At 31.7% G+C, this 10808-nt stretch overlaps 1 protein-coding gene across 1 annotated transcript; it reads left to right on the top strand.

Moving 5' to 3' along the window:
* Positions 1 to 252: 252 nt before the first annotated feature.
* Positions 253 to 9327, top strand: LOC139855089 (probable receptor-like protein kinase At5g18500). Its single transcript, XM_071844341.1, has 8 exons — positions 253 to 384; positions 1987 to 2000; positions 6200 to 6697; positions 6782 to 6886; positions 7674 to 7796; positions 7914 to 8214; positions 8505 to 8717; positions 8963 to 9327. Exons 1-8 carry the CDS (start codon positions 253 to 255, stop codon positions 9029 to 9031), a joined length of 1455 nt encoding a protein of 484 aa, XP_071700442.1. The 3' UTR covers positions 9032 to 9327.
* Positions 9328 to 10808: the final 1481 nt, after the last annotated feature.

Here is a 10808-nt window from a genome sequence, read left to right as displayed (position 1 = left end):
CGATGTTGGTGATACTGACGATACTGTTGATGCTGCTGGTAAAACAAGTCTAGCTTGTAAATCGTGCACCATTCCGGTCAGGGTTTCTACTCTTCCTTCTATCATTTCGGTCCACTCATCTGATTTACGGTTACGGCTAGAATAGATTATCTCTAAGACTTTAGAGATTACATAATCGCCGCATAATATTTCTCCAATGAAGTTATGAATCAATACTTCATCGGTTATTGTTGTTGGTACTCCTTGGTATCTATGGTGCGTATGACGTTGATGTTCGAGGTACATATTGTGATGTTGAGGCTTGCAGTGCGGATGTTGTTGGTGGTGGTAATGGTACTATTGGTGTTGTTGTCGGTGATACTGTTGATGCCGGTGATGCTGTTGGTGCTTGTAACCTTTGCACCATAATCTCCAAAGTCACTACCCGAGCGCGAAGCTCGTTGACTTCTTCTACTATACTGGGATGATTGGCAGTTTGGACGAGCGGATGAATAAGATCCAGAATTTGAGAGAGTATATAATCATGACGAGATACTCTGGAGATGAGAGAGAAAATGGTATTACGAACAGGTTCGCCGGTAAGTGCTTCAGGTTCTTCGCCAAGAGGGCAATGTGGTGGATGGAAGGATCACCTTCTTCTTGTCTCCAATGATTAAGTAAGCTACGAACTCATCCTCAATTCATTCAGAATAGGTGATGGCTGATTGGTTGATCCATTCCGGTTACACTGTCTTCGGAATTCAGGTGAATATCCATATCGGAATAGCTGTCGGAGTTTAAGGAATTTAAACTAGATACGGGATCCATCTTGTATAATTAGGGAGATAATTTTTGATATGAATTAGATTATAGAATTTAGTTTGGTATTCTTCAATACATAATTTACATATGTATATATAATACCAAATTCCATAAATCACGGAGAAATTTTCGGAAGATGTCTGGAAAAGTTACAGTAACGAATACGTTAAGATATGAATTTTTGTCTATACACTATTTATTCAATAAATACAGGAAAACATGTCTAGACTTAAGAATGATAAGCATGTAATTTCCGACAGGAATGATAAGCAAAAATTTTAACATGCAGAAACGGTCGAAGTCCAGACTTACTAATGCATCCTAACAACTATCAATTAGACAAACTCATGCAAGACCTGGTTCGCTAGGACCAACGCTCTGATACCAACTGTGACGATCGCTCCAAATCCATATGGACGAATACGTCATTCATCGATTTCATTGCGAGGTATTTGACCTCTATATGATACGTTTTATAAATATTGCATTCTTTTGAAAAGGTATACCATAATGAATATTTAAATCCAAGGTTTTCGACATCTGATGATTTTTACATATAGACAATCACCGTAAATAATAGTCTACAATAATACTTCCATTGACAATGCAGTCAAAATAGATACATGATAATGGTTTTGTGAATGCAACTTTTTCTTGAATAAAGCATGTATGACTCCATGCACAAAGCTTGTCTAATATATAAGCAAACAGCAGAAGACTTTTAGGGAACCTGAGAATAAACATGCTAACAAGTGTCCACACAAAGGTTGGTGAGTTCATAGTTTTAATGTATCGCATAATCTGTATATAAAGGTGGATCACAAGATTTCAGTTGTTTCATCCAGAAACGTTTATCAAAATATTCTACGAAATTGAGCACCCTGGTAACTAAACTTTAACGTTATTATAAGTACCCCTGTTTTAACATACATGCAACCAACATGTACAATACACGCAATCCAACGTGTACTAACCTCAAATAGCATACGTCTATTTTATAGTTCAGGCTATGGTTTCTATACCTGGAACAGACGGGGATGTCAAGCCCTATGGATCCATATATAACTACTCGCGCCCACCAGTTCTTATAATCGGCAGTTACTAGTTACCAAAGCTAAGGGATTTTCGGTTCAAACTTGGTGTAGAATTTAGTATGTACTTGTATCCATTGCGTTTAAAATAAAGTGCATGTATTCTCAGCCCAAAAATATAGATTGCAAAAGCAATTAAAAAGGGAGCAAATGAAACTCACCTTAGCAGCACATAAAGTTGTTCACCGAAATGTGACAGAATCTCGGAATACCAAATAACTGTAGATCTCAACCTAGAGAACGTATGTTGGTCAATAAATATCGATCAAGCTAGGTCAGGTCATAGTGTATCACAATCCTAATGCTCGAGATCGACATACAAAAGTTATCAAAAGTCATTTCAAAAAGTCAATCTGACTCAATACAATAGCAATCGAAATATTTTAACATTTCACATAGTTTCCCCATTCTTGTAAAATTAAACTAGAGTTTTTATAAGGCTTTAAAATATGATAAAACAATCAGTTTTGACAATTGTTCAACAAAATGAGACGTGTCTTATATAAGAATTCATTTACTCGGCTGGTAATATTTAAAATCCAATTTATCAATCTCATAAACAAGTTGTTTAAATATTAATTGCAGATTCAAAAGCAATTTCAATTAACGTCAATCATAATTCAGTTGACCATATCTTTAAATTCGTTCATCGAAATTACGCGATTTCTAAATGAAAAGTTATTGATTTTTCGCCAGCTTTCCTAAAACATGCATATCATATACTTTTTATCAGTAATATTTGTATTAAATTCGTGATTCATCATAAACTATCAAATGACAAAATTAAAGCATACAAGCATGCATAAACATATATACTCGAGCACTAGACATGGATACAATATTAATATATAAAAGATAAGATATGAATGCTCACGTATCAATATTGTGATTCAATATTGCAGGAAAGTACGTAGACGCAACAGAGATGATAAACACTAGGTTTGACTTGCGAACAATACCCACGAACATTACCCATAACCTCCATAGCTATAACCAATTTAAGAACTCGTTTTGAAAGTGACACGCTCATGACCTCGTCGTAGTATTTTATGTATAATACTAATTAATAATAATACTACTAATAATATTAAGATTAATAATAATATTAATCTTAATAATAATAATAATAATAATAATAATAATAATAATAATAATAATAATAATAATATAAATAATAAATATAACAGAGGGAGTAAGATATAGAATATGTGTGTGTGTGTGTACGTCGAGCAAACTGGCCAATTTATAGAATGTTTCCGAAACCTGCCTGCCATACGATCGCATGGCTTCTCAGTGCAATTCCCATGCGATCGCATGGGATGCCCTGACAGCTCACAAACTTTTGTTGTTTTGCTTGTCGACATAATTAAATATAATATATATATAATTTAAATTAATTAATTATATAATATATTATATTCTCTTGTCTAGTTGACTTGTAATTTTTGTTCCGATGTCTTGTACGTTTACGTTTGACTTATGTCTCACTTTCGGTTTCTCGAACGCATTTTCGTACGCTTAGAAAACTAATACTTTTCGTTTCGCGAATCGTACCTTTGTCAAAATATAGTCTTAAATTATCCATAAACTATACCACTCGAGATACAACTTATTCATTTGAGTGTTTAGGTCATTTACTTCTATAAATCAATGGCTCGTTATCTAACTAAGTATATTTAATAATATTGTTTTAAATCAAAACATTTTGTAACCAAGTTAATATATATTTTCAATATTCACAACCACGTTTTAAATACACGTCGCAAGTTATTCATATTAATTCTTAACAATTAATATTCCAACTTATCATAAATATTCAAATAGATATTTAAACCAATAAAGTTAATGCACAGTATCATATACTTAATACTTTGTTACGTTATCAAGTTATAGTATATATATATATATATATATATATATATATATATATATATATATATATATATATATATATATATATATATATATATATATATTTACATATAATTGTTTGTGAATCGTCGAGAACAGTCGATGGGTAATTGAACATATGAAAGTAGTTCAAAATTATTGAGATTCAGTTTTACAGATTTTTCTTATCGTGTCGGAAACGTTAATCATACAAAGATTAAGTTTAAATTTGGTCAGAAATTTCCGGGTCATCACAAATACAGATAGATACATGTTTGAAACTTATGAATTTATTATAATTAATAAGATTTTTTTTTTAAATTATTATTTTGATTTTAATCCATGGTGTTAACATACCATAAAAAACATAAGCATTAATTATTTTTTGCAATAATGATATTTTACCGTTAATTAATTTAAGTTTAATGTACTTTATTAATTTAATCTCAATTAATACAATATAAACTCAATAAGAATTAATTTTAAAATTATTATTTTGATTTTAATTCATCATGTTAACATACAATAAAAAAAAAATAACCACTAATTATTTTTTGCGTAATGATACTTTACAGTTAATTAATTTTAAGTTTAATGTACTTTAGTAATTTAATCTCAATTAATACAAAATAATAAATTTGATTAACTAAAAGGCCTATTACATAGCAGTATCAAGGGAATTCGTCATTTTGAAATTGTGAATTCGAGTCTCGGTCGTGTTAAAAAAATGTGTGTTTACTGTTAAAAAATAAAAAATCAATATTTGATATTGAACAACCAATTTTGTTTTTGAATAACTCAAACCAATTTTAATTATGAAAAAAAAAAAAAAAAAAAAAAAACTGACGGAGGAAGGAAGTATATAAAATTGAATTTATATAAATTGGGCCCATGCTAAAGATTGGGCCATATGCATTTGCCTATGTTGGACTTGACCAAGATAGGGCCTGTTTCCAACCGTTACGGACCGTAAGTTTGACTTTTCCATTTGTCAAATTAAAACACTCCGACTTTTCCATTTGTCAAAAGTAAAAGTAAAACGATTTCCATAATTTACGGAAATACTTTTTTAACATACAAGACCTAACAAGGTTATATTGTGATCATTTTCAACCGTTTCCACTGTCGATGGCTAAATTTTCATATAACTCGTTGTCCACAGGTAATTCACTTATCTAGCTAATTAGCTATCACGGGTTGCCATAGTTTCCAAACATTTTCTTCATGTCCTACTTTTTTTAATACTCGCGAATTTTTATTTTAATTTTAATTTTTTTGTTGAAAAACAAGAAAATCTTATTAATAACCTCACATACAAATATTCAATATATATACTCGTGAATTAATATATATTACTCCGTACATATACGTACATACATATATGTCACCATATAGATGATAAAAAAATATTACACCATAGTCCATAACTCCATATTTTTCCTCCTCAGCTCACATCCCAACAGATCATTCAGAAAAAAGAGATCAAAATTTCAGTAAATAATTAGATAAAATAATAAACAAAATACGTAATATAAGACTTGAGTGATACGTATTGGCTATTGGCTATTGGCTATTGGTTATTGGTTATATATTTAAAAACATTAGCTTAAATTTGTAGCCAATGGGAAAAGGGCATACAGATGGTTTAAACTTTTGTTTTAAGGTAACGTAATCTGGTGTTATACTGTGGTTTCAATTCACACCCATATATTAAATCTTGATTACCAGTAGCAATCACCAGTGACATTTGATCCATAACATATTATTATCTTTATAAATATTAAGTAATCACAAATTCATAACTACAAATTAACACACCTAATTCGTTCATATATTCACCCAGTAAAAAAAAATAGTAAGAAAAAAAAAAACTATATATTTTGGTACATTCGAAAAAGGAGTTTCAAAAATAACTAAAGTTTATGCTTGTGTTTCACAACACCCCTCTGGAAATCACATTCACAGAAACCAAAAAAAGGCTCTTTTTTCTCATTTTCTGTTCCCATATCTCTTTCAATTCAAGTCATATGCTGGCTTATATGTCACATATATAGATATCACAAATATAGATACCCTTTTTATAATAGTACATAACCTTGAATAAAATCTTATAAACTTTTTGATACATTCGAAACACGTCTACGCGTGATATACAGTTTAAATCAGCCAAAGAACCTTCAATTCATTAATTTGCAGTTTGCACATTAAGGTAAAATCTCAAACATTTATTTATGTTGTAATATTTGCATACAAGTTCAATACTTTATGTTTCTGATATATGTTTGCATTTCATAAATCTTTAACTTGCAGGCTGTTTTACATAATTAGTCTACTGTTTTGAAAAAGTTTGCGTCTTTTTGCAATTTTTGTTCTGTTTTTGCTGTTGTCATAATGTTTTCGTGTTATGGAATTTTGAGAAAGAAAACCAAGAAAGTAAACGAAAAACTAATATTAAGTCAAAATCCGCCTGTGACATCATCTGAGATCAAAGACATAAGAGTTGATCATAATTCAGATAATACTCCTAAAGCCGAAAACGATATTTCTTGCAACTTATGGGACAAATTCAACGACAAAGATAAGGATTCATGCAAGATTATAACACGCACGAGTCTTGAGAAGAACAAATTTATTGATACTAGTAGATCAGAATCATTTAAACATTTTGATGAAGAAGAAATGGGAAATTTATATAGATCTTCTTCACATCCTATGAGTGGGTCGTCTCCTTTATCGGGTTTACCTGAGTTTTCTCATCTTGGTTGGGGTCACTGGTTTACGCTGCGAGATCTTGAAGTTGCGACAAATAAGTTTTCGAAGGATAATGTTATTGGAGAAGGTGGTTATGGTATCGTATATCATGGTCATCTTGCTAATGGCTCCCCTGTTGCTATCAAGAAAATATTCAACAATGTGTAAGTTTCTTAACTCTGTTCTTTTTTGGTACATAAATTTGGATTAAAAATAAATAAATTTTGATTAATAATAATGGATTGCAGAGGACAAGCTGAGAAGGAATTCAGGGTAGAAGTTGAAGCAATTGGTCATGTTCGGCATAAAAATTTAGTTAGACTCCTTGGTTACTGTATTGAAGGAACAAACAGGTAATTTTGTTTCATAAATATGCATACATACTTTTTTCTGTAACAGATTCAGGTACCCTGCAAACACTTTACCAACTAGAGGCTACCAGCTTGTTTTGCCAAACATACCATATGGTTACGAAAACTATGTTCTAACAATGATTTTTAATTATTCAAATAAGATGATTAAGGTTTAATGTATGGAATTAATTTTTTTTTTTTTTTTTTTTGTTCAACCCGTATCGTTTTTATCAGATGTCTTGAGTATGACCCATATCTGATAGTTCAACCCAAATTGACACATAAAACTATATATGGACCTAAAATGGTATCCTGTAGTTTTTATCACCAGAGCAGTTATATCATTGTCCCATGGTCCATGTATGCTTAATAATATAACAAAAAAACTTTACATTCATAGATTTATAGTAATGTTAATTAAACCAGACATGCTTAAAAGCGTGTAGAACCGAAAACCACAAACCTGCTTACTTTCAACTTATCAAAAACTATAAAGATTTAGGTAACAGGTCCTTATAATTAAACCTGTGAAGTTTAGCTTAATTTGCAACCTTTTTTTTATTTAGAACTTAAGAAATGAGTTGAAGACTTGGTAATTTGTCAACTTTTTCAACTGTATATACTTTTAATAAGGCTGCCTTAATTTTCAAGTGTCAATGTTAAAATAACCTGATAGTGACACATTTCTCCCAGCTTGTTAATTATTTTCTACACAAATATACCTAAAAAGGTGTCATTTATTATTAGTGTATCTTTAAAACTTAATTAAGAGTGATATTGTTATTAGGATGTTGGTTTACGAGTACGTAAACAATGGTAACTTAGAGCAATGGCTACATGGATCTATGCGCGAACACGGATATCTTACATGGGAAGCTCGTATGAAAGTTGTCCTTGGTACAGCTAAAGCGTAAGCAGTTTATATATATATTCCTTACATCGCATTCTATATATCATTCGTTTAATTCATTTACTGTACGTTGTTTGTTTATTTCATTAATATTCTAGTGGTACGATTTTATTGCAGGCTTGCATACTTGCACGAGGCTATCGAGCCAAAAGTGGTGCACAGAGATATCAAAGCAAGTAATATATTGATTGATGGGGAATTTAATGCTAAACTATCTGATTTTGGACTGGCTAAGTTATTAGGTGCCGGAAAAAGTCATATTACGACTAGAGTTATGGGTACGTTTGGATACGTAGCTCCAGAATACGCAAACACAGGGCTTTTAAATGAGAAGAGTGATGTTTATAGTTTCGGAGTTTTGTTATTGGAAGCAATTACAGGAAGAGATCCTGTAGATTATAGCCGGCCAGCAGAAGAGGTACGTACGTAGCATTATATATTACAATTTTGACCCATTTTTGTAACTTAACTTTATATTTTATTTTATTTTATTTTTATCAAAATTTGATTATTACATAGGATATAAAAGTACTGTAGTTATATCTGACAGTCCAACATTATAACTAGTACATGTTTTGGGTCATTCTGATATGACCCGTTTTACTTTAGAAAAGAACTCATTATTTTGACCTGTTCATTTGGGTCATTTTTAGTTTTGTGCACCTCTAAGAAAATGGTCTCTGAGACAACTTTTTGGTGGAATTGCAGGTAAACTTGGTTGATTGGCTGAAAACAATGGTTGGAAATAGGCGGTCCGAAGAGGTTGTGGACCCCGATATGGAAACAAAACCATCTAGAAGTGCACTTAAACGTGCACTTTTGACAGCTTTGAGATGTGTAGATCCACATTCAAAAAAGAGACCAGCCATGGGAGACGTTGTTCGCATGCTTGAATCTGATGACTATCAGTTAACACGAGAGGTAACCTACATTTTAATAAACATATAAATTTTTCTTTTGGAATATTGAATTTATAAATCTTCAGAACGAAGTGTATTACATTAATCTCATACATTTCAACCCATTTAAGAAAATGACCTGTTTTGGCCCGTCTTCAAATCTGTGCGACCCGCCCATTTTGTCCCCTGTAGCTGATATATTATGGTGAAGCAAGTTCAAATAAAAATACATATGTGGTTCTGGTACTGAAAATTTACTGCACACAGGTGAAAAGACGTCGCAATAGTAATGTCACAGAACCTGTGCATAATGATGCAGAAAAGAGTACCAAATGAAGACCGACTTATCGAACAGCTCATCGAAGTAGACATGGCTTCAAGTAGTTGTATGAATGCTGAAGACTATTTGTGCTTATATCATTGTATCTTGAAGCTACAAAAAAAATCAGATGAAATACCAAAACTATAAAGCTGATTATGTTCAGTTGTGTTTTTTGGTGTGTGTAGATTTCCACGTACAGATATGTATAGATTGTAAGGGTGTCATTGTGATCAATAATTCAATACTACAATCAACAGGTCTCGGAGTTTAAGTTTCTGTTGCGACCTCTAAATTGTATGATTAGTGTGTGAGTTACCGTTTAAAAAATACAAAGTAATATTTTTACCTTTTTGATTCAGTAGATGCAATATTTATATGTGCTATTTAATTAACATAACATAATTGCAGTGAACATGTTATGGTAAGAAGTATAAAATTCATTTCAACTAATGTCTTGCTATTTTTTTTTTTTTTTTTTTTTTTGTTTACTACAAGAAATGCATGTGTTTCAGCTAGTTGTAGTGTATTTTCAGCAAGGTGAGCAAAAACATTAGAAGCTAGATTTTTTTTTCAAAATAGTAATTTTAATGAAGGTTCTTGCAAAAATGGAAAAATCGTTTTTTTTATTACAAAAATGGTAAAACCGTAGTTTGAAAGTTCGGTTTTGCCATTTCCGAAGTTTCAAACTTCGGTTTTGCCTTGCTGTGTCAGTAGAAACCCTAAACCGAAGTTTGGAACTTCGGTTTTGCAGATAAACAGTAAAAATAAACAGTAAAACCGAAGTTTCAAACTTCGGTTTTGCAGTCTGCTTCAACAGTCTCAATAATGGACTGAAACCTGCAACCCTAGTCTCAATTATGGACTGAAACCTGCTACCCTATCATGTCAAAATCTGATTTATCATTTTTTTTTTCATTTATTTATATCACCATTATCATGAACTCAAACACAAACATCACCAAGAACACAATTCAAACATTTTAAAGTCAGTTTCAAACACCAACAACACAATTAAAACAAATCTTAATCAGTTTCATACATCAACAATTAGAAAAATGTCTATAATTCGTCCATTTATAGTTCATTTTCTTTGGGGAGGCAAGATTTTATTCCAAAATGGTTGGCTTACTGGTGATAACACAACGATTAGAAGGAGTTTTGTGTTGAACACCAAGATTAACTGTATGTAGTTAAACCAAATGGCGTATAATTATGTTGTGTGAGTCAAAGATCACACACGTTAAAAATGTTCTTGTGGGTTTTTTTCAATGGAAATGAATGGAAAAGTGAACTTACTGATGATAACACTTTGGAAACAATGTATTTTTATTCTCAGAATGATCCAAATTACGAGGCTCAAATTGAAATTCAGTTTGAGGAAGTTTTACCAACCACCCAAAGTTCGGGCTTTATGAATCTTATTCAAACTTTGGAAGGTGGTCCATCAACATCAAACTACCATTCAACAGTTGATGAAGATAAACAAGAACGAAGAGATGAAGAACAAAATGCGGTAGATTCAGATGATGGTATGTCTACTGCAACCGACTGTACAGTTTCTGATTATAGCGTTGAAGAAAATGTTTCTGGTGACGAAGGTAGAGACGAGGAAGTGTAACCACATTTGGAGATTGCCCCAGTTTCACCTTTCGGGTTTGTTAATCAAGGTGAGGCTAGTAATAGTTTTCCATTCGATGATGACCAAGAAGCTTCGTGGGTTTTTTATGATAAGGAGATCGGTATTATTTCGAAAGGAATGGTGTTCCAAAACAAAGCCGAACTTATATATGC

This window comes from Rutidosis leptorrhynchoides, chromosome 6, assembly GCF_046630445.1.
Source record: "Rutidosis leptorrhynchoides isolate AG116_Rl617_1_P2 chromosome 6, CSIRO_AGI_Rlap_v1, whole genome shotgun sequence".
Lineage (NCBI taxonomy): Eukaryota > Viridiplantae > Streptophyta > Magnoliopsida > Asterales > Asteraceae > Rutidosis > Rutidosis leptorrhynchoides.
The sequence above is the reverse complement of the archived record's forward strand: the minus strand, read 5'-3'. Positions and strand labels throughout refer to the sequence as shown.